General features: G+C 35.2%; 1 protein-coding gene across 1 annotated transcript in view; it reads left to right on the top strand.

The window, feature by feature from the left end:
• The window catches only part of EYS (eyes shut homolog), a 710,358-nt gene that overhangs the window by 171,276 nt on the left and 513,564 nt on the right, over positions 1-25,518 (top strand). The window contains exons 12-14 of the mRNA XM_072333503.1: positions 1,046-1,159; positions 3,104-3,226; positions 17,375-17,479. Of these exons, the coding sequence (XP_072189604.1) occupies positions 1,046-1,159; positions 3,104-3,226; positions 17,375-17,479 (342 nt within the window). The remainder of the gene's footprint in view (positions 1-1,045; positions 1,160-3,103; positions 3,227-17,374; positions 17,480-25,518) is intronic.

Raw genomic sequence — 25,518 nt, 5'->3', positions numbered from 1 at the left:
GTATAATATTCTTATTGTTAGTATTTAGTAATGAGTCCTCCAAAAAATGATGACTAATGATATTTCAAAATATAACAGTATGGCTAGCAGTGTTGTAAATCATACCATCTGTTAAGGGAGAGACAGAATTACAGACTACCTCATAGTAATACACACTTTGGACTGCCTACTATCAACATATTAACTATTACAGATAATCTACATTTTGTTCGATAGTAAGATAAAATTATTAGAAAGATATAGTAAATAATCCAGAATGATCGAAATAGGGATGGTTGTGTAGGGGATGTTCTGACAAAACTGTTTAAAACAAGAATAAAAATAAGTTGTCGGTTTTTTTTTTTTTTTTTTTTTTTTTTTTGTTGTTGTTTGTTTTTTTGAAAGCATGCCCAGTTTCACCTGTATTCTATTGAAGTTGTGTTAACTGAGTTGCATTTTGCTTTTAATTATGCTTAATTTTCCTTCTTTTATTAAGGTATATAGACAGCATCCTCACCGACCGACTGTAATTAAGCTATACAATTCATGCATGCTGAAAATCTGACTTGCATGGCATGTGTTTGTTATGCCTCAATGTACTCATGTATATTTTACATCTCCACAGCTGAAAGAATAAGACAACAAAAGAAAGATAATTGATGTACCGCCTCTTACATTAACATGTCAAAATTCACAAAAGATATATAAAATATTGAAATGACTCTATTATAAGCAAAATATGTGATTTTATTTATTTATTTATTTATTTATTTATTTTGCATAAAGCTATGAATTTCTTGTTACTTTATGGAAGTACTGCCTGTTTTATTTATTGCTTTGTTTCAGGAATAAAGACACATATTTGTGATGTTGGATAAAAATTGTGTGAAATTTAATCATTTGTTAATAAAATACAGAAGTCTGATTTCCAGGTTCATCTTTCAATGAAATACAGATTTAATCATATCTTGGTTTTAATTACAGTAGATCATTTGTAATAATAGTTTCAAGTTAAAATCACACATAAAGATGAGGAAAATCAAAGATCCCCTTTCTTCCTTGGCAGGTTTTTCAGGACAGTACTGTGAAATAGAAAAGAATGAATGTGTTTCCAGTCCCTGCTTGAATGGTGCTGTCTGTCACAGTGATATCAATGGATACAGTTGTTTTTGCCCTGAAGGTAAATTGTTCAAAAAAAAAAAAAAAAAAAAAATATATATATATATATATATATATATATTTTTTTTTTCTTTGACAATTTTCAAAATTACCTGCAGTCTGCAGAATATTTTCTTGACAGTCTTGAAAATGATTATTAAAATTTCCTGTCTATGAAAATTAGCTATTCTTTTCTGGTTTCATTTGCATTTTTGTCCATTAAGGTGCCCAATAAAACAAGTGCACTCACAGTAAATGGAGGCAGATATACATGTTGCTTTTATCACATAAAACCTCACAATAATAAGTGAACAAGTGAAGAGAACATAAATTCATTGCATTTGGAAATCACAGAAAATTGAATCAAGAAGCTTACAAAGAAAACATATTATCCTGTTGTACTAATTTGAAATTTTCTGACTAAGAATAGGAAGAAAATCATAGTAGCCAAGATAATGTTTTTGTAACAGCTCTTCAGTGCAAAAATATTAAAACTTACACAGACAAAAAGAATGATTTTCAGTAGTTTTGGTCTGGTTTTGTAAGAATGCATATTGTCCAGTTATACAAATTATGTGAACAAATGAGAAGCTTCAAGAAAAAAAGTAGTTCAAGGAAAACCGAAAAACTATAAAACATTTAAAATTACAGTGTCTTTCTGGAATACTTTCAAAAATGAGTTCTTGCTGAATATTTTAATGTATTTTATAATTGTAATTGTAGCTTAAGAGTAAAAAATCTGTGGCTTACAACCTGACATTTTATTTCTGCATTTTATAATGCCTTATATATGAGTTTAATATCAAACAGTAATATTTTGTAGTTAGAAATTGATGGTGAATTGATTTTATAGCTTACAAAGCTTTATATATATATATATATATATATAAATTAATACAAGTATTGTGGTGTTGGTGATAACTATAGAAATTCTTCATGAAAGACAAAAGTGATGTAAATAAGTATTTTAACTACAGCCTCCATCATTTGTTTAAATGAGAAGCCAAAACAGATATTGGAAGGTTGTTGAAAATTTACCTTGGAAAAGATCATTCTTCTGTTTAGATTGCCTGATCAGCTTACATAAAAATATATCTTGGCATCTAAATTAATAATTTTGTGTCTTTCTTGTTACCTGTGAGACATGGGTCTGATTAAACTCTGATTGCAAATGATAAGTGCTTCTGAATACATTATTAATGAACCCAGGATAATTCTAAAGTTCTATGACTTAAGGATCAGTGGAAATTGGTTCCATGGTCAGTTTGAGAAATTATGAGAATATGCCTTGCACTGAGGATGTTGATAGCTTAGCATTAGTCATGGTCTTCCCACAGCCATGGCCTGTGACAGCACTAATGATAGTCATTTTGAAGCATGACCATGAATTAGAATACATTTACAAGACCGTAAAATGTCAGATATTGGAGTGGATGTTCTCTTCCAATTTCAAGTATTAAAAAAAACCTTCTGGACTTGCCAATTTTCTAAAAGTCACAGTTAAATGAGAAAAAAAAAAAAAAAAAAAAAAAAAAAAAAGGAGATAAAAATCAGATAAGTAATTATGTCAGAGTTATTAAAACAGACCAGATGTCCAGATTCCAGAACAACTTAACTTCATCTGTACTGTCCTCAAAATGGCAGGAGATATACCAGTTCTTTAGTCTCTGCAGAACAGAAAGTTCAACTACATTATTGAAAATACTGAATACTAAGCCTGTTCTTTCAATTATTAACTCTTTTGAAAGCATGTTTAATGGTCATATGTATTTTTTGTTAATGATAACACAGGAAAAGATTTTAGGAAGATTTTTCAAAAAGACAGTCATATTATATGAGTAAATTGAAAATAATCTATTCTTTAGGAAAAAAGAAATACCACCTTTAGAAAATGCTTTAGAAAAGAAGACACACAGCTGAATAATATCTAGCTCTTGTTTTATTTTGTTTTGTTTTTCCAACAAAGGATTTGAAGGTCTTAACTGTGAAATCAACTTTGATGAGTGCACTTATGGCTTCTGCAAAAACAATTCAACTTGTTTGGACTTGATTGCAGACTACAGTTGTGTTTGTCCACAAGGATTCACTGGTAAGATTTATTGTACTCTACTTAGCACATTAAGTAGCTCAAAAAGGAAGAAAGAAAGAAAAACAAAACAACAACAACAACAAATTCATGATTGTATTTTTTTTTTAGTATTTTAGCAATAATAAATAAAAATCCAAATCAGTGTTCTGAACTATTAATAATCTGCTTTTGCTTCCTTACTAATATGATAAAGACTGAAAGCAATATGTGAGATGTTTGATTAATTGATGGAAAGAGAAAAACATATTTTATTGAGATAAAAATAGTTCAGAAAACCCGTAGTCTGTGAAAAACATTATTTAATCTTTTCCTAAGCAAGCAAGAATAGATAAAGCTTGTAGCATTTGTCTTCAGATGATCGTATCACAGTCATACTTCTCTTGTGATTCAGATAGAAATGAGAATACAGTTTTAGCAAGAGAACACTTTGCTCTTCAAGAAAGATTCCATTAGTTCTTTATAATAAATAGCCTCAAAATTGCATGATTATTTATGTGTCTACCAGGTTTAAGTAAATAACTTTTGCATTGGGAGCAGTCTTTGTGAACCTACTTACTGTGACAAGCAGCTAACAGGATCATAGGGAAATCAATAAAACTGTCTCAGAAAATGTGCTATCTTAACAACTAATTGGCTGTGATATCAGGGACTGGAACACACTGACTTTCAGGTGCTGGTTTCAGTGATGCAGATGAATACTACTAATTTGTAGCAGGAAGATCCACTTAGTGGATTAAGGTAATGTTGTTGATGTGGTCTACCTGGACTTCAGTAAAGCCTTTGGTACTGTCCCCTACAACATGGAGAAGCTGGCTGTCCGTGCTTCGGATGCACATGTGCTTTTCTGGGTAAAACACTGACTGGATGGCCAGACCCAAATAGTTGTGATCAGTGGAGTTAAAATCCAATTAGTGGCCAGTCAGGAGTGGTGTTCCCCAGGGCTCAGTACTGGGGTAACTCCTTTATCAATGGTCTTGATGGTCAACTTCTTTATCAATGGCCTTGATGAAGGGATTGAGTTCACCCCCAGTGACACTGCAGATGACACCAAGTTGGGTGGGAGCGTTGATCTGCAGAAGGGTAGAAAGACATTACAGAGGGACCTGGATAGACTGGATTGTTGGGTGGTGGTAAACTGCATGAGTTTCAATAGGGCCAAGTGTCAGGTCCTGCATTTTGGTCATAACAACCACAGGTAACCCTACAGGCTTGGGGGAGGAGCGGCTGGAAAGCTGCTTGATGGAATGGGATCTTGGTGAACTGATGGACAGTCAACTGAATGTGAGGCAGTAGTATGCCCAGGTAACCAAGAAGGCCAATGGCATCCTGGCTTGGAATGGTGTGGTGAGCAGGACTAGGGAGGTAATTCTGCCCCTGTACTCAGCACTGGTGAGGCCTCACCTTGAGTTCTGTGTTCAGTTTTGGGCACCTCAGTACAGAAAGGATATGGAGGTGTTGGAGCGGGTCCAAAGAAGGGCAAAAAAGCTTGTGAAGTGCTTGGAGAATAAGCCCTATGAGGAGTGACTGAAGGAACTGGGGCTGTTTAGTCTGGGGAAAAGGAGGCTGAGGGGAGACCTTATTGCTTTCTTCCAATACCTGAAAAGTGATTAAAGCGAGAGTAGTGTTGGTCTCTTCTCACTGGTGACAGGATGAGGGGAAAAGGCCTCAGGTTGCACCAGGGTAAGTTTAGGCTGGATATCAGGAAAAACAGAAAGGGTTGTTAAGCACTGGAATAAGCTCCCAAGGGAGGTGGTTGAGTCACCATCCCTGAATATGTTTAAAAACCATTTGGATGTGGTACTCAGGGACATGATTTAGCAGAGAGTTGTTAGAGTTAGGGTAGTATGGTTAGGTTGCAGTTGGACTTGAGGCCTTTTCCAACCTGAGAAATTACATGATTCTGTGATTCTAAGATGACCCATGTCAACAAAAAATAGCCATTTGATTAGCAGTATCAGAAATCCAACAAAGTCAGCAGGAGTCGTATAAGAAACCAAATGTGTGTTTTTAGGGAGCTCAAAATTTTAAATAAGAGAGCAGTTATGGGAAATGGAAGGCTAAAGGGATGAACAGAGTAGTGAAGGATGAGGAGGCAAAATTAAGTTAGAAGTAAAGAAAGCATTTGACATTGATAGTAACAGTTTAGGATTACATTCAGTTTAGGAACATTTCATACTTATTTTAACAATAGTTAAGAATTGGCAGATGGGAGACAAGGAATGTAAGATAATACACATAAATTTAGAATTTGTGAATGTGATATTAGTTGCAGTTCCTAAAGAGGTCTATGATTTTTCTTGATTCTTGAAAACATATTCTACAATTACTCTGCATTACAAAACTGAAATTTGCTTTATTTCCTTCTCAATTGTAGTTTCCTTATTTATTTATTTATTTTGCTAACTGATGTCAGTATGTCTACATCATGTTCTTATCAACAGGAGTATTTTTAATATGATACTTTTAAAAGGTGAATGTTTACAAACTTTTGTTAGTATGATCCAAGAATCAGAATGGGAAACATAGCTTTTCTGGGGCGGGTTTCAACCAGTCAGTTTTAACTAGAGAATGCAGGAAAAACTCTTCCTGTAGAAGTACCTTGGGATGTAATGGAGTTTACATTAAAGAACTAGAAATATAAAAAGAAATGTAGTTGTCACAAAAACTGCCCAAAACAAGGTATGTTTTCTTTAGGAAGAACTCATAATCCTAGATTCATGTTGATGCATGAGTGATAAAACAGTTACCAGTGGATTATAGGCAGATTTTAATGTGTAGCTTGAGGCTATAGTGAACTCATAAGAGTTCACTGTTACTTAATAGTACATTATGAAAAGCTCTATTTTCTGCATGTTCTTGGATTTTTTATTTTTATTTTATTTTATTTTATTTTAGTTTAGTTTAGTTTAGTTTAGTTTACTTCAGTTTATTTTGAGAGAGAGAGAGAGAGGGATAGGATATGAATTTCCATGAGAAAACAAATGAGCCAGTACACTGATTCAGAGCCACTGATTGAAAATGGAAGTGGGGATAAGGGATAAGGGCTCTCCTGGTTACAATGGATGTTTTCCTCTGTGCTTATGCTGGTTGTGCAATAAATGTACCATCAACTGTTGCAGATGTCATTAAATCAGATCTCTCCAAGTCTTCTGACAATTGCTTCATCCTTCCTAGAAATAGTCTTTGATGCCAAATACTGAATATTTGATCTTGTATGCTCTAAGAAAAGCAGAAAGTGGTAGAAGAATGTAATCTACCAGTATGAGATTTGATACAAGATGTACAGATTTTGATATCTTGCAACTAGCTCAATTTTCACCATTTCCTTATGGTATCATTTATGTCCTGTAGTACTGATGTATGTGTCCCTAAAATATACTGCCATAGAAACAGTGATATATTCAAAATATTTTTTAAAGGCAAAAGGAAACACAGTGCACATACAAGAATTAATGGTTCATCCAGTTAAAATCTAGCAAGGTATTATATATTATAAAACGGATTTTAAAAAAATCCAAATTGTTATACCAAAGAACTTGCTATTATATACCTGTTTTCTTTCTCATTATGTTCACTCTTCTAGTGTTCCTCTGTATCCTACAGGCAATAGTTTCAATCTTCTCAAGAAATTGGGGAGTTTAGGATTTACTTATTAGCATTTTGAGTCTTCCCCCAAGAAGATATTCATGCTAGGGATTTCTTTCTCTTTAGTCTTAAACCCAGTTGGTTTTTTAATATATATATATATATATATATATATTTATTTATTTATTTATTTATTTATTATTTTTTTTTCCTTTTTTTTTTTCTTTTTTTTTTTTTTTTTTTTTTTCTGCTGGGTTGCTGTTCATCTGGCAGTGACTGCTGGTGGTGTCACCCCCTCCCCAGAGGGTCATTTGGAGCTTAAGCTACAGCTGGGTGGCAGCAGCCAGTGTACTCTGGCACAGGAATTAAATCAGCAAATTCCAGCACAGGTCAAGGTTTGGTTGTGTCAGTGTGCTATACACAGTGGGCTGTAAGGGCATTGTTGAGTGGGAGGCAGACAGTTGTCTGTTTTGATGGAGCAGGCCTGGATGGAGAGAACAGTTCTCTCCTGCTGAGGAAAGACAGTTAGATAGAAATAACATCTGAGCAAACTGAAGTTGCTGAGAGGAGCGGGGAGTCTTCTTTCAGTGTCTGAAACATCCCAAAAGTAATTTTTATTGTTAAAATGGCAAGCACTTGAGTGGTGTCAGTTTTGCAGCCCACTACAAAGGGTTTGCTCAACTTAGAACAGATAGGCAGATAAAGTGAAGCAGCTTCTCAGGAAGACAGGGAAAAGCCTTTCCCTCCCTATTGAATGAAACCTTGCTCTAAAATGCCCTCTTGTGGGAGTCAACACTTAATTATTATGTAATTATCCCACAGGAAAGAGGTACTAGACAAAAACCGACAGACGGAGGCAGTGCTGTCTCCTTCCCACATAATGCTTTGTTAGGTTTTATCTGTTAGAAGGCTTTCAGGTACCCCTGGTGGCCGAGATAGATAGAGACAGTCCATTTCTGTTAGGAAAACCTTGTTAAATTAGGATGGCCCATGTTGGAAGGGACCTCAAGGATCATGAATCTCCAGCCACTGCTGCCACAGGCAGAACCACAAACCTCCACATTTAATACTAGACCAAATTAGAAAAAGATCTGTTCCATTTATCCAGACCAGATAATTCCAGGAATCATCAGGACCCGAATGTATTGGAAGTAGGAAATTTCAGTACTGAATACCAGGACACTTGTGTTGACTTAAGTACCAAGATACCTTGAATCAAACATCAGTCATGTGGGCTGGTATGGAATTCCCCAGCAATATAGAAGGAGGTGGCAATTTTTATGGGGTATTGATTACTGACTCATTTCAGAATTTGGATGGGTTTCCTCTGGCATCATAAATCCCAGGAAATTAAATAATAATAATAATAAATAATAATAAAATGGAAATAAGTGTCCTGCACACACAAAAAGCATGTTTTCATCTCAAATAATTGACAGGTCTATTCTTTCCCTTTTGCCTATTTTAAATTTTAGAGATTATATTCAGAATGATTTTAAGCTGTGCATATATCCCTGTGTGTAGAAATGATCCCTATGTTAGTAAAGTGACACCAGTGAATACTAGGGAGAAATAATATAACTCCAAAGTGGTTTTTACTCCCCTTGCTAGAGTCACTTCAGTATCTTATCACCCAAATAATTTAACTAGATAAATGGAAACACAGAAATATAGCAGGTTTTTTCAGCTGAAAGCCGTGAGTTATTGATATTAAAAGTAAAACACAATTAACCAGTAGTGAAGGAGTCCTGTCATGGTTCTGAATTTGCTAATTATTTTTTCATGCATGCTTTCTGGATGTAGGAATGATTTGGAATAAGGCTGGAATTTTTTTTAAATTGTTGGGAAGAGAAACCCAGGAAAGCAAATGTTTATGTGAGCTGCAAGCTGCTGATCAGAGCACCATGCTCTCTCTTGGAGGTAATCATGGAAATAGGTGACACAAATTAGCAGGCTCTGAATTATCACTAATATTTACTTTTCACATAAGTCACTTATTTTAGTCATCACATGTATCTACCTGTCATAGCACAGTTAAATGCAATTATCATGATTCTTCCAGGTCCTATTAGCACTTGGCACTGAATTTTGTTACAATTTATATTCAAGAGATTGTTGATCTGATTTCTTCACTTATATCATGGTCTATGCAAATGCTCTACGGATAACATGATTCTGGTTTTAAGTTTTCTATCTCATTCTTGTTTGTTGTTATCACGAGATAAGAAGAACAGTCAAAATCTAACATCAGTTGAATGTTGACTTAATAAGTCTTTAAGCTTTACATAGCAGAATAAATACATTTAAAACCTTCCATATGTTTTCTAAAGATCAAATCTATGTATTTTCTTGTGGTATGTCTCATACTAGGAGCCTGAGGAATCCCATAATGGCTATTATGGCTGAACAAATGGTCATTCTAACAATGACATATACAAATCAAGATTACAAAATGCAGTGTGGTGTCTTCTAGCTCAACCCCTCCATCATGAGGCAAAAGTTGATACCTTTTTTGTGCTTTAAATCTTGTTCATTTAAGTCTTTCTCAGACTTGTTTTCAGTGAGTCTGCAAAATCTGTTCTCATTCGGGCAATTTTTGGACCTAGAGATTTTAGTTAATGTCAGGACAGCTGCACAGTTTAAAATCATTGAGTCTCTTTATCATCGGTTCCAAAATGATCATCTCCAGTTCTGTACTCAGTGATTCAAACGAAGAAATTTTTTACAAGAAATATTTCAACGCTTGCCTACATTTAAAGTCACAGATATTCAGCCTCATATGCATCCGATGATCAAAAGCCAGGTAGCCTTTTAACTGATACCTCCTTACAAAAACAAAGTACCTCTGTCTTATTTTTAGACTTGGCACTGGTGTTTTTCAAACCAACCTGAACCCTGGGCAGACAGCTGCACAGGGGTGTTATTTTTTGCTTTCTTTTTCCCCTGGCCTGTAGCACTCTGACCCACAGTGGGCTACTAGAATGGGGCTCTCCTACTGGCTTGCAGCACTATTCAAAAGAGAAGTCACCTAGTGCAGGCTTCCCACAGTCAGGTGTGGAAAACTAAGTTTCTGGAAAACAAACACTATGCAAATGTGAAAGAGTATTCAATATGTATTTCTTTGGTTATTAGAGAGCATTTATCGTTCTGTCTAATGCATAAGCATACATGCTTCCCCTGGAAGGAATTCAGCTTAGAACAATGGGTGGAAAAGAAAGAGATTAGTCAAGTGCAAAAAAGTCTGTTTAAGTTTCATCATGCTGAAAATTACATTACATAGAATTTTGATAGGCTAATATATAAAAAAAACTATTGAATTGCAAGAAAGAAAAACAAATCAATTATAGTTCAGTAGCAATGCTTTTTCCGGTTACCTAAAAAACTAGACAGTTTCTTTTGTATGAAGAATCATATGGCACATCTCTCCAATAGTTTCTCATCTGCAAATGCTAAGCATGATTTGTTTAAATTAGAAGATGAACAGCAACAGTCAGAACCATCTGAAAAAAAAAAAAAAAAAAAAAAAGGTAAGTTAATTCTTCAATCAAAAATTTAATTAGTTTATGTAGGATTTACTTTATCACTGCTCTGCTAGATGTGTTATTAGATTATTTTTTTATTTCATTTTATCCCCTTTATTTTAGATATATATTTTTTTCAATAGTGATGCCAATTGTCATGTATAAAATAATATATTTAGAACATAAATCAGTATCTTTTGGGGCATGACTGTGTATTTAATTAATTTAGATAAATTGGAACATGATTTAAGATGAAGGGGTTTACTTTGCATAAGATTAAAAAAAAATAAAAAGTTGTAGGTTGCTGAGAAGACCTAATCAATTCAAAAAATGGAAAGCAATCATGTCTAGAAAACCTCGTATTGCTAGACTGGAGAAGTTTATTTAAATTCTTTATCTTTCTGAATTTCTGTAGGAATGTATCTAAATTCTCCTGAAATACCTACTTTTTCTATAAATAATTTATCTTTTTTTGTTATATATTTTCTTGTATTAAACAGTATATATATATATATATATGATGTCATGTATGATGTAATGTGTCAGTACAGTGAGCACCATTTTCTTTTTCTTTTTTGTATGACTACATGTGTCAAAATTACATGCATATCAAATCAGAATATCCTACTGCATCAAATTTTTCATTATAACTACCTCAGCTAAGCTGGTGGGACTAAATTTTATGTTATGACTTGAGCAATCAGTGAGTGAACTCTAATATGAGAAATCTGTCACCTGCCAATTTCCACAGTGTACATTTTCCATTCCTCCCAAATTTTCTGTTACTGAATTTGGAAAATGGAAGGGACATCTTACCTAAGAACAGCTTCTTCTAGGTTTGGGGATTTTTTGTTCTGTTTTCTAGCAGTCAGCTCCTCTTCTGATAACAACAAAAATTAAAAAAATTGGTCTTGGACAAAGTCCATTCTTCAACACTGTTTTAACAATTTGTAGCATTTTTACATCTAGCAGTACAATCTAGCATTGTACCAGAGGTTTTGATATTTCCCAGTATGCTCTGGACTGTTTTTATCAAGTGCAACAATTCATGTTTGGGTCCCCTGTCCTTTGGCAGCATCATGCTAGAACAAGTCCAACATTATTAGTTTGAGAATGAGCATAGAAAGTAGTTACTATACATTGTGCCATCTTCACTAACACAGATGCCTTTTCTCTTCTTCACTCTTCATCTTTTGTTGGGATTTTTTTACACCTCTTTCTACGATCTGTAACCTCTTATAATTTCTGATTTTGCTATATTTGAGGCACTCTGCATACGTTAGGCTTTTTTTTTTTTTTTTTTTTTTTTTTTTTGTTGTTGTTGTTGTTGTTGTTGTTGTCTATTCTCTATTTTGTTACCCCTAGAATAGCATTATAGTGTTTGCATTATTATCAGCAATGACTAGCTGCAGCCTTACTTTAGGGCTGAACTTTTCTGTAGAATTGTTATTCCTATCTACAACTTACTAATAACAACAACATGAAACTGTTCAAAGCAAAGGAGAACTAAAACAAACATGGCAAGATCCATCTGATCATTGCACAAGTCCTAAGGTCTCTTGTTAACTGGACAGAAAACCTGTGAATCGATGCTAGCAATGGCAAGTCCAAAGGTACTGGAGTACTGAGAGGCAGTGGTGATGTTGGGGATATCACCTCATAGCCAGACTCACTACATTTGAATGGTAGGCTTGGCAGGGATTGCTGCTTGCCCAGATATGAGGAGCATCTGGGGTGGGAAGGAAAAAGTGTTAAATCTGGAATAATGTTTTTAAAGCTGTTTATACAACTTAGATCAGAAGTCTTCTTCCTTAGCACTTCCACAGTCAAGCAAGAAACTGAAGCGCATAGATTATTTCTCTGGTAACATCAGAGCAGCACCTGACAGCTAGTTTTCCTAGGCATCACTAGAGCATGTATGCTGCCCAAGGATAGAACATACATATTCCAGATTATGACAAGAATGCTACAGGGCTCAGCTCTCTTGAGGTGGGCTATCTCTGACACAATATACCTAATCTGATTAATTCTCTTTTATTAAATTATTCCCAGAAAAGATAACCAGTAGCAGAAGGCTAGGATAAGTGATTTCTTCTGAGAGCATTCTAACAACTCCTACATTGCTGGTTGTATGCTTTACATTAGGTCTGTTGACCAGAAGGCAGTTAATGTTGCCCATTAACCACCTTGTACTGAATCTAATTACTTAGTTTTGATTAAAGTACATATTGAATCCAAAAGCATTAATTTCTGATTTGAATGCATGAAGAGAAGCCAGAATCTGTCTGGCTTTTTTTTTTTTTTTTTTTTTTTTTTTTTTAGTAGCTATCACCATCAGAATTAGAAGTTTATATTAAATACTTTGTTTACTTTGTTGTCAGCTTTGAGCTGTTGTGTCTCACTGCCTTTTGACACAAAAGGACAAAAGTTGTTACTACCCAAGTATTTTGTCTTTGTAGATACACTTACACACTGTAATCAAGTCAGTTCTTGGTTTTGTTTGCTGTCAATGAAACAGATGGAGATTTTAAGCTTTCGCCAACAGCATACATTCTGGTGTGGCTGAATAAATTGTGGAGCTTTTCCTGCAACTCTTCTGCATATTTTTAAATATACAGGGCTATGAACTATATGGAACTCTGTAGTGTGCGTAGATAAAATTACACTTAAGCATAAATACTCCTCCTCATTATTATTATTTTTTTTTAATACATCATTTTTTGTTGTAGTTTGCAGTTAGGTTTATAGGCTGAAGTCATCCTCAGAAGTCCTTTCTAGATCACTATCACTATTTCCATATATGCAGTTCAGCTCCGGTTTAGTCGTTGCATCTGCGTATCTATCTTTTTAGTTTCTTGTATCTGGCAGCAGATGCTGACTGGTAGTAAACAAACAAACAAACAAATAAATAAATGTGTATTTTTTAAACAAAGTTCATCACAGAATTTCCATTAGTGTATATGCTTGTTTGCTCTCCAGTAGCAGAGGTTTGCTTGTTGTCATGTACAGGAAACGAAGTGAGAGTGGAAGTGCAGTGTTTTTCAAAATCACTATCGAACTAATAGAGCAAAAGTTTTGCAAGCAGAAAATGAACATCAGGGAAGTATGAAGTGGCTCATTGATCTTGTTACGATTTTTTCAGCTGAAAGGCAAAGACTTGCTGGATAACTACAGGCTGAGTGCCAAAAGCTGTACTGCCCCCTATCCATCTTATTAGGAAATATCCCCCTATCTGTATTTGCAACTGTGTACATACGTCCTGATAATGAATAATCTTCTTCTCTCTGTTAGCATTGATATTTTTATTATATGCAGTGTGTTCAGTGCTTCTCTTAGCTACCACATGCCTGGTCTTGCCTCTGGTGAGACTACAGAAATGTGTTTAGATAGGGTGACAGATTGGAGATTCAGATCTGGACAGAAGCACAGAACTTTTAAGTGGGAGCTCTGCTGTCATATAACAAGCAACTTAAGACTTTTCTTATTTGGTTCTAAATTTCCCAGACTTTTTGATGTAGATTACTCTTGGTCTTACTTACACAACCACTAATTTAAAATGCTTGTCCTACTTTACGCTATCATGAGGAATACCAAATCTCAAGACAACTCAATTCACCATATGAACATAAGAGCCCTTTGATCTTTTTCAGTGTTGTAGTGTCCTGTTACATAATCTCAATACTAGAAGAAAACACTAAATGTCATCTGTTCCAGCTTCATCCCACAGAAATCAAACAATACTATACTGTCATTCCTGACATATTTGTCTCACATCTCTCTTAAAGATCTCCAAAGCCATTCTTTATCTTCCTCAGGCAACATATTAAGTATGTTATTATTCTAAGCATTACAAGTTATTTAACATTTAATCTGACATTCTCTCACAGCAATTTAAATGCATTTCATCTTATTCTGTTGGCTATGGAAATGGAGAACTAAAGACATTTCCAAAGGCCTTTTCTTATTCAATGACTGTCATCGCATTTCTATTCAAACTTTCCTTATTTAGATTTTACAGCCTTTCATTTTTTGTTTTTCTTTTTCCTTAGAGGTCATGCTTTGTAGTTCTTTGTCATTTTTTGAATACTCTTCTCGACTTCATTTCCTCAACAGAGGTCACAGCACCAAGCTGGGTGAAGTTCAAGAAGTGTTTAGACAACACACTCAGAGACAGAGTTTAATTTTCATGATATTCTGTATGAAGCCATGAGTTGGACTTGATGATCCTTGTGTGTCCTTTCCAACCCAGAATGTTCTGTAATTCTAATTCTATTCTTTATTCCAGCTCACTCCACAGTGCAAAGTACTCCAAATGAAGCTTTATTCCAGGCAGACAGGAATGGAAGGATTAATTTCTGTGTCTAACTGGCTATGTTCCTTCTCTATATCTCATCTGATTTGGAACAAAATTCTGTTTTTTTTCTTCTATTTTACTTATGATCTGACACATATTACCTTTTACTTGTTCTTATTGAAAAAAAAAAAAAGAAAAAAAGAAAAAAAGAAAAGAATCTTTATCTCCAATCAATATTTATGAAGACTTCTAATCCTGTTCTCCAACTTGATTTTTGTAGATTATTCTACTGTCCGCCATTCAGATTATTGTTGTAATTCTTGAGTGGAACTTGTTCCATGGTAGGCTTCTTCTAGAATCTCTGCCATTTTTTCATCCATTTTGGAAGTATGCTGATAACTAATGTACAAATGTGACTTTCTAACAACTTTTATTAATTTAGTAATAATGTCTTTTCATTCCTATTGTAGGGCAAATGAGGGCAATGATCGAGCACTTATTTGAGAAATAGGCATTATTTGAAAATATATCAGAAAGAATTAACTCACTCCTCCAGGTAAAAGCTTGGAGAAAGGGACAAGCTGAGGAATGTGACCCTCCCCTGTTTGTACAGTCCTGCTGCAGGAGAAAAGGGAGGGTGGAAGGGGGATACCCACACAGACACAGATTGCACAGAAGTGGAGTGGCTCCAGACCCCCTGCCCCACTGCTCCAGGCACTCACATACTCTCCCAGCTCACCCATTGGTTCAGGCTGCGACCCTGGAATTCTACTACACCTATCTAGTTTGGTTATCAGAGTGTCACATGAGATAGGAGAAACATTGCTGAGATTTGGACTAAAATGTACACTTTTTAATTTTAATCAATTAGAACAATTATTCTGGTGTAGAATAGAATTGATTTGCTTATGTGGAACTCATTTTGGATAAATCATGTTTTATTTCTAGTATCTTACAATAAGGCAGTTTTTGTTTGTTTGCTTGTTTTTCCCCATGTTTTCTACAGGAACTGAAATTACCCAAATGGATCTTTAATTTCACTCATCTTTCCCCCTTTTTAAAGGGTGACATCATGGCATTTTTAGGTACTATAAATACCTTTTCAAAGTTCACAATGAAAACTGAGTTTTTACCAGAAACATACCCAAGGATGAAGAGGATAAAGTCCATCTGGCCTCCCTATCTAAACACCTAACTCATCTGATTGTTCTCTAACCTGTCTTTTCCATTCAGCACTGACATTTTGCCCTTTAATCATAGGTATCAGTTATGATAATGATCTGCTTGAAGTTGACCTTTTTACTAACTACTGGAAGCATTAAACAATTTGGCATGATTGCCATTTTCAGAAGTCATCCTTCTCCACTGAGCTGCAAACCATAACTTTCCTTCATCCTTAATGCTGAAATACATATAGTATATCTTGCTACCCTGCATATCCCATGATAATGAAATAGTATTCAGTGTCTGCACTGTTCTGATTCTATGCCTGCATACTTATGATGTAGGTTATCATTAGGTTAACATCCCTGAGGTTAACCTGACTTATTATCTGTTAGTTGTGGATTTTCATCTTTTGAAACTGATAAGGTGCTGACCTGGTCTCCTAAAATCTAAAATCCTAAAAACTTAAAGGTAATATTAGAAAAAATAAAAGAATAGCAACTTATTTATTTATTTATTTATTACTTTAGTTCAGCCTCTCAGCAGGTTTCACATTACCAACTTTCGGCATTTCTTGTGATTTTTCTGAATTCATTTGCTCTCGTTCTTTTCACCCTCTCCTCTCCTCTTGCATGGATATAGATTCACTTTCATCCAAGTTCTTCGTTCTATTTTCTTAATATTCAGATACCAATCTTCCCTTTTTCTTAGATGAAAATCTCAGACAATCTGTGTTGTAGTAGCCTTTTCTAATATTGAATGAAGAGGTTGCCAATAATGCATTCAAAAATCTATGAATATTTTATTGATAATTCCTCCACAGAGTGAGATTCCTGGGAGACATTACCTATCTCTCATATCTGATTTGAGTGGTACAAGTATCCTTCCATCACTTTGTGAGTAGAATAACAACTACCGCTTGTTTAAATCAGCTTTCCTTCATCACTGTAGCTGTTCCGTTGTCTGCAGTTGACTCTTGTTTTTGGCTCAGAAAGAACCCAGTATAATTATTTTGTAGCATGCCAAAGCTTGCTCTAAATTTATTCAGTGCCCAACAGATAGATGTGGATGTGTCATAGGCTGTGGATTTCCTTTGGTATATTGATGAGTTAATTGTTTTCACATATTACATTGTATTCTAAATATTCTCTTTTATATGTCTTCTCAGTTCTCTCCCACTTTTTTTTTTTTCTCTTTTGTTTCAGATTTTCAGTTCTAAGAAGTGGGTTTATTTATCTAAGTAAGGAAGCAAATTAGATTTTTATTATTATTGTTACTGAGGCTATTAAAAAGTTTTTTTAAATGTGGCTGATAGTTCCAGTAATTACAGTGTTGAGTTGTAATGCTAGAATACACAAAGAATACATTTGCAAGTGTAGCTCATACTTATTTCTTTACAATATTTAATTTGTTAACTATCAGCTATGATGTATGAACAGCTCTAGTTTTAAAGTTGTCAAGCAGAAATAAAATACCTGGAAAAGTTAAATTATGCAGTTGTCACTGGTACTGTGCAGTAGCTTTTCTGCTTTCCCAAACCCAGCATGATTTATAGTGTTAATGTTTCATTTTCTTTTCTGTCAGACAAAAATTGCTCCACAGATATTGATGAATGTGTCTTCAAGCCCTGCCAAAATGGAGGCCATTGCCACAATTTGATTGGTGAATTTTACTGCAGCTGTTTGCCAGGTAAGAAGTCAGGTGTTATTTTGGTGAGAAATGTTCTGTGGTATTTCTGAAAGAAATATAGATTTGTTTGTTAGTTTGTTTGTTTTAAAATAAGATCAAAGATCTAAACTTTTAAAAGTCATTTATTTTTCTTGAAAAGAGAGAAGGACTCAGCAGGCACTCTTTTGAGTGTACTTGACAATTGTTATGATGCTAATGCCACCAGAATTTGCCTACGAAACATGGCCTGGATCCCAGAATCTATGCCTTGTGAAATGCTGAATGAAGAGTCTCGGAATATCAGTGTTATTCACTGAAGAATCTTTAAAGGACTCTACATTTCTGAACCTTTCCTAAAATTAATTTCCCACTTCCCCTTCTGGTTTCCTTCTTTTCTACTTTGAAAAATGATTTTAGAAATTTCTTATTGAAGAAAAAAATGAAAATTTAAATTGCAGATGTAATGAGTATTTCTTGCACTGAAGAGAGAAGCTATTAATAACTGAAATGAAGCCATCAACAATAACAGATCCATCTTTTTCTGTTTTAGAAGGCTTGGATAATTATTATCAGATGCACAGTACCCTATAAATATATGAACTTACATACTTCATTGTGGGTTTTTTTTTTTTTGTTGTTTTGTTTTGTTTTGTTTTTTTCTGTAAAGCTCGACTGATGCTATAGACCAGCTTCTATACATAGGACTGTAATACATTTTAATATAACCATCTCATTTAAATATGACAATTGTATGATATCCAATTATTTATTTTTCCTTCTGCTTTCTTACTTGAGGGTCAGCTAATTATCGTGTGATTAGAAAGAAGTAACTAAACTAAGAAAATGGAGTGCTTTTTCATTTGCTGTTCTTTCATAGTGTTAGAGCACTTGAATTAAACTTTGTTCCATCACGTCAAGTCAGCAGTGTAGTAGTAAGAAGATCAAGATTATTTTTGAACAGAAATATTTCTTTATAATGAATAGAAAAAGGAAGTGGTTAAAATTATTATGTCCTTTTAAAAATTATGTGGCTTTTTTATGTAAGCGATTTAAGAATCACATACAAGCTGTTTCATCTAATGTCTAAATCGCTTGAAATGTATTGAAGAGTAAAATGTAGGAATAGCAATCACAGCTAGCACTGTAACTAAATCACAGCATACATCCATAAAAATAACATCAATAGATGCATAAAAAAATAAGTCTTAGTATATGTAGAGGTAAGTGAATGTGTGCATTATACAGGCACACACAAACAGCCTCTTTTAAAACCTCGGAGGCAGAATTTCAGGATGCAGAATATCTGCTATGCCATTTTTGTTTTAATTTATTGAAATAGTTAATTTGTTAAGACTGATCATTTGTATTAGGTTACTTTTATTTTTCAGATGGCAAAGTCTGTGACAACATTTCATTTCTCTTCCTTTAGCACCAAAACCTAATGTCACACCTCATTTTGTCAAATATTATTTTGTTTTCTGCAATCAGTAACACAACAAGAACTATGAAAGCATCTGGCTGCTCTACAGGACTGAAATATTGAGATCATATGCATGAAAAGAATGTTAAAATGATGTAAAAAGTACTAATACGAGTTCTCAGACTACATATATTTTCCAGTTATGTTTTGATCACTTGTTAGATTTAGCTTTTATGAAGAGTTATTACAGCTACAATATTCAGGATGAAAATGAATGATTTAGATGCTAAAAAGGCAGTTTTGCATATGTGTTCTGGATTTGAAAGAAGAAAGCAAGGCAGTTTATAAATAAAAGAAGATAAATAATATATAACAACTACGTATTGTGAGGTTTATTACTACAGAAACAGAACAGCTTACAGAGACATAAGTAGATGTTACAGTAATTTTTCCACGCTTCCAGAGAGTATCTTCTGGCAGGTGGTAACTTAGATGGAGAAAAAAAGTTCTAGAAAGTTCTGCATGTGGTAGCTGTTTCCCTTTCAAGGAGTGAGCACAGTCTTACTGATAACTGGGGACTGTCAAGCACCTGCTCAGCTGGTTACTGATGAGCAGTTATAACTTGGTAGGAAAGAGCATAGCTGCTAGAGTGTAGGAAATGAAAGTTTTGTAAATGTATAGGGGGAATTCTGAAACTGCGTTCTGGGTTTGGGGCCTTTGTGATGATAGCAAAAATGGCAGACTCCAGCATCAGCTGAAACAGGACAAGTCTGCATACAAATGATGTTATCAAAGAGCCATGTGGATTCTTCTCCTTCCCTGGACATATTCAAAACCTGCCTGGATACTTTCCTATGCAACATACTGTAGGAAGCCTGATTTAGCAGGAGGCTTGCGCTAGGTGATCTTCAGAAGTCACTTTCACTTCATCTACAGTTCTGTGTTTCTGAATAAGACCTGCTCAACCTGAAGAAAGTTTTGAGGAAATATCAATGGGGGAGGGGGAGAAAGGGGGGAGGAAGGATTACCACTCCCTCATGTGATAGTACAAGGACTTCCAAGAGCTCAGTATCGAAGTAAGACGAGAGGTAACGGATATGAGTTGGAACACAGGAAAACTCTGATCAGATATTGTAAAAAAAAAACAAAAACAACAGAATCCCACACACACTTGGACTTACTGATGGTGAGGATTTAACTTCCAGAATAAAATATTTTATCAGCGTACTACTGATCTTTCCCCCATTTTAAGAATAGTTTATAAATATACTACTTGCAGTTGAACTTTGAATGTAATTACCTGTACCTACACGGGTAGTATTTGACTGCAAGCATTTAGCCATATAAAAAAAAGTTTTGTTCAATATTCATTAGAATGTCGTCTTCCATCAATCAACTTTGTAGATGGAAGAAATTAAGTGTTTGTTTGTATGCAATGCTTCTGAAAAGCCAGAATTTACATGAATATTTTAAAACTTCTCAAATGTCACTTTCCCCTCATATGTTAATTTAATATTCTGTTAGGAAATTGTTTCACAGCTGTACTAAATTTTGGGGGAAAAAAAAAAAAAAAAAAGAAAAAAAAAAAGAAATATAGTAGTGTAGCAAAACTGATTAAAATATTTATCTGTCATGCATAAATCTTAAGTTGAAATAGGAAACTAGAGGAGTACTATTTGTAGAAGAAGTGAGGAGTTGCTGTTTATTACTTGGAGAGTAGTTAACTGGAATTTAAGAAAATATCAATTTAAAAGATGTTGGTATGTGCAGAAGGTATTCAGAAAGGTGAGAAAGATGATCACTGAAACAGAGCAGTTGCCGTATGGTAAAGCAAGTTAGTAGAAGAACAAGATGAGAGAAAGTGGAGAAGCTTTGGAAGATAATTGTGAAGGCAGTGGCAAAACTGAAAGCAGATCTGTTGATCTCTAAAGCATGCTCACAAAAAGCAAGAAAATATTTGAAGGACAGAGTAGAATTTTTTATTAAAACAGGTGAAGAGCTTTCAAAAAGTGGCATTTTTTTTTTTCTAAATTTGTTACCTTAAATGTGATTTAATTAGACAATTTTAAATTTAAGGTTTGGTAATAGATTAGCCAAATGCTAAAATAAAGAGGCTTTAAGTGCACACTAATGTATGCTCTGACATCTTTAATACATCTGAATACTGAAGATTTCAAAGGGAGCAGACTACTGGAAATGACTAGGCTAATATGCTCTCTCTAAATAGCCTTTCATATAAATGCTCTCAGAAGGTTTTGATCTAGATGCAAAATTACACTGATGGCACAGGATGCTTCTGATGTTCCTACAAGTTATTTTCTTGTAAGGTTTTGTAAAAGATAAAAACACCTAGTACACATCTTCTGTCCCCACTGATGCCTCAAAAATGTACCATGTTTAATGGCTTAAACTGAAAGAGGTTAGATTTAAACTAGATATTTGGAAGAAATTCAATACTGTGAGGGTGGTGAGACATTGGAACAGGTTGCCCAGACAGGCTGTGGATGCCCCCTCCCTGGAAGCATTCAAGTCCAGGCTGGTTGGGGCTGTGAGCAACCTGGTGTAGAGGAAGATGTTCCTGTCTATAGCAGGGAGGGTGGAATTAGATGATCTTAAAGGGTCCTTTCCAACCCAAACCATTCCACGATCATCCCTGCTAAAGATAACTGAATGCATAAATATATATATATGTATACATATATATATATATTTATATTTTCCCAGTGGTACTAGTGCACAATTAGCATAGTCATTAAAGAAGACTGATTTTGAAACAGAAAATTCTGTCAGTTGTGGTGCTTGGGCTGTTAGATTCAATGTAAAATAAATTTTTGTTCAGTTTAGCATGTTGAATCAAGGAAGTATAATTCTGCTTAAGAGAACTCACACAGAGAAAAACCATTAATTAAATTCTTTACTGGGAGTTTCCCTGTTCTAAAGTTTACTGTACCATGAAATAAGACTGTACCTCCTTTCAAACCTTTCTGGCAACTGTTATTATGAAGTAAAAGTTTATTAATATTTGAAAGTTTTTTTAATTTATATTTGAAAGTTTTTACTTCTGGAAAGACTTCAGGAAAACTGTTACATCCTATGCCTGGAAAAAAAAAAATGAAGCAAATCATTGAGATAACAGCTAGGAAATAATTATGAAATCATTCAGTCCTTCACACTGCTATTACACAATCATCTTTAACTTAAAAGTTGTAGAGATTACTTTGCTTCATTGTGAGCGGAGTTTGACCCTTTTTATGTGGAACTGTTTCTTAGATTAGGGTAGTAGTTCTCTTGATATGTAGTTTTTGTTTTTATCAGTTTCTTGCTCCAAGTTACAATTTACTTACGCATTCTGAAAGTATTTTTCTTTTCCATTTATTTATCTTTATTTATACTGTGAAAGCATTTTTTCTAAGCAGAAAATGCTATAGAAATGCTATTTAGCAGTTTATCACTAACAATTGATGCTGTGTGTATTCATATAAAGAAAGGCAGCTGAACTCAGTATCTTAGGGAAGCAGTGGTTAATACACCAAGTTATCATGTTACTTCTCTTCGCTGAGTCTTTATCCTGAAGCTTAAGTGGGTGGCTACATCCATGAGGTAGCAGTGACTGATTGTCTGGGAAGTGGGCTGTCATGCCCACATGGTCACATCTACCAGAGAAGGGCAGGTAGGCTTCCTTTGTGGTTCTTTTGTCTGATATTTGTGAATGTTTATGTTTATTCTTACTCTCTGGAAATTCACGGAGTTGTGGGAGCTGGAATGGAACTCTGGAGATAATATTTCCTAATGTCCAGCCTGAATCTCCCCTGGTGCAATTTGAAACCATTGCCTCTAGTTCTATCACTGTCTAATCAAGAGAAAAGGCTGACCTGTAGCTCACTACAACCTCCCTTCAGGAAGTTATAGAGAGCAATAATATAATATATATTAATAAATATATATATACACATATATAATATATATAATAAATATAATATTTTAGTCACAAAAAGCCTAGGAGAAAAGAAGGATTATTTTAAAGCTAGTACTGACTATGACAGTGAGTCATCTTTTATGAAGAATTGTGGAGGTTTGACATTGATGGGCAGCTAACCAACACCATGCCACACTCTTACTCCCCCTTCTTCAACAGAACAGGGGAAGAAAATACAAGAAAAGGGCTTGTGGGTTGAGATAAGAACAGGGAGATCAATCATCAGTTACTGTCAAATGGAAAACAGACTCAGAATAAAGGACTTTAATATGATTTATTACTTAGCAGACAAGACCACTGAGAAAAGGCATGCTAAAAGCAATTCATCTGCTGTCTCCTATCTCTTCCACCAGAGTGGTGCAGAGAAGTAGGGAATGGGGGCTGCAGTCTATCTCTGCTGTACCTCTGTGGTCCCTCCAGCAGGATGCAGTCCCCAGGCTGAAGCTTCCCCAGCACAGCTCCAATGTGGCTCCATGCTGCTGGGCTCTAACACTGTCCCCACAGGCAGCATCTCCTTCACTGCGGACTGCTCTCCTCAGGCTGCAGCTTTTGCCCAAGCTGCTCCTGTGGGAGTATCTGTGGGCTTTGCCCTTTGGGCTTCATCCACTGCTGCTCCATAGTCTCCTCTATTACTGCGTATGGAGGTCTGCTCTGTGCAGTGCCTGTGGGCCTCTCCTAGGCTGCATGGAGCTTTTGCTCTGTATCTGCAGTAACTCCTGCTCTCCTTCTGCACTGACCTCTATTCCTGTAGGGCTGTGTTTCTCACATATTTCACTCCTCTCTTCCAGCTGCAGTTGCACAGCATTTTTTTTTCCCTGCCTTTAATTTCATTTAAATGCACTCTCCAAGTATTGCTCATGACTTGGCTCTGGCAGTGGTGTGTCCCTTTTGGAGCAGCTGGAGCTGGTTCTGTTATGACACTGAACAGTGCTGGGCTGTGCTCAGAGAGGTTGACCCTGCACCCCCCCCTTTGCTACCAAAACCTTGCCAGCTGTACCCAATACAAAAATAAAACTTGTAAATATACTGAAGTGTTTGTTAAAGAAGGACTACAGAAACATAATCATGCAAGTCCACTCTTTGCTTTTTCACTCTGTGGTGTAATGGTTAACCTGTCAGTTCTCTTTCCTTTGTAACACCTACCTTAACTATCATGTTGTTTAAACATGGTACAAGAAAGTATGCTTTATTTCAGCTTTCTAAAAAGATATATTAAACATGTTGAATAAATCATGTCCTTGTAAAACTCAGATGTTGCTGTGTGAGGGTGGTTACTATAACTTTGTGCATGTCTCAGCAGAAATGTCAGACAAAACCAATTATGTTAATAAAACAGGATGCTGATAGGTGCTAGCCTCAGACTAAGAGACTGAGAGATCAAAGGTGATAATCAGGCCAAGTAAAATTGTCTCATTTGGGGATCTAGGACAAAACCTAGAACTGCAGATGTTTAACCCATTCTTCCTTCACAGAACCGCCATACCTGTTCTACAACAGGCTGGAATCCTGAAAATATGGAGGGAAAAAAAAAAAAAAAAAAAAAAGTATTTATCTTTACCTTCTACATTTTATTCCTCTTTCTATGAAACTATTTGTTTAAGTAAAAGACTATTTTAGAATTAAGAAACAACTAATTTTATAAATTTGTATCCTCCTCCTTATTAAAAACAAACAAACAAACAAACAAAAACACTACTGGAGAAAGACTACAAGAATTGATTGGCTTTGTGTACAAACTGGTTTGAGGAAGTTAATTTTCTTTACAGCAGCCTCAGTGGACCTGTGCTTTAGACCTGTGACCAAAACAGAGTAAATAACACAGACTTGTTTTTCCTGTTGCTGAGCACTAATGCAAAGCTAAGAACTTTTTAGCTTCTTGCACTGCCCTGCCAGTGAGCAGGTGTGGAGTGTGTAAGAAGGGGACACAGCCTGGAGAGCTGACCCCAACTGGCTAAAAAGGTATCATCCTGTATGATGTTTTGTTCAGCAATAAATCTGGGGTGGATATAGTTTGTAAAAGTAGCTCTTGACTGTCTAGGTAAGGGTCTGCTGGTGCTGGGTGGTGACTGGAATGCCTTTGCACCACTTAATTTATTTTCCATTTTTTCTTTGCTTGTTAACTGTCTTTATCCTTCATCACCTATTATACTGTTTTAGTCCATCTATTTCTCACCCAATCCCACTGGATTTTTTTTCTTATATACATTAATACCTTCAAAGGTAATGTCATGGAAATAAATAAGAGGAAACTGCAAGAGATAAGAAGAGCATGATAACACTACTTGATAGTGCACATGCTCAGCTACAAAACACTTTTTCAGCACAGTTGTCACCATGTCACCATTAGCTATGTGCTTTTGCTACTGATGAATAAGAGCCTGCATTTCTATGATTTCATGCTTGTAAAAATCTACGCCATTGAATGTGACCCGCTGTTGTTGTTGCTGCTGAAATGCATTGCCTGGCACTTCACTTTGCTTGCATCCGCTGTTTGGTTTCCATAAACATTCAGCAAGCATCAGTGAGCATCACTGGATACAGTTTTTTCTATGTGAAGAATTTTACACTGTTGCTTCATATGTGCTTCTGTGTCAGATTGCCCCTCTGCTGCTGTCTGTCACACAGCAACAAAACATAAAGGAGTTGTGGGAAAGTTCACCCCTT

Source organism: Excalfactoria chinensis, chromosome 3, assembly GCF_039878825.1.
Source record: "Excalfactoria chinensis isolate bCotChi1 chromosome 3, bCotChi1.hap2, whole genome shotgun sequence".
Lineage (NCBI taxonomy): Eukaryota > Metazoa > Chordata > Aves > Galliformes > Phasianidae > Excalfactoria > Excalfactoria chinensis.
The sequence above is the reverse complement of the archived record's forward strand: the minus strand, read 5'-3'. Positions and strand labels throughout refer to the sequence as shown.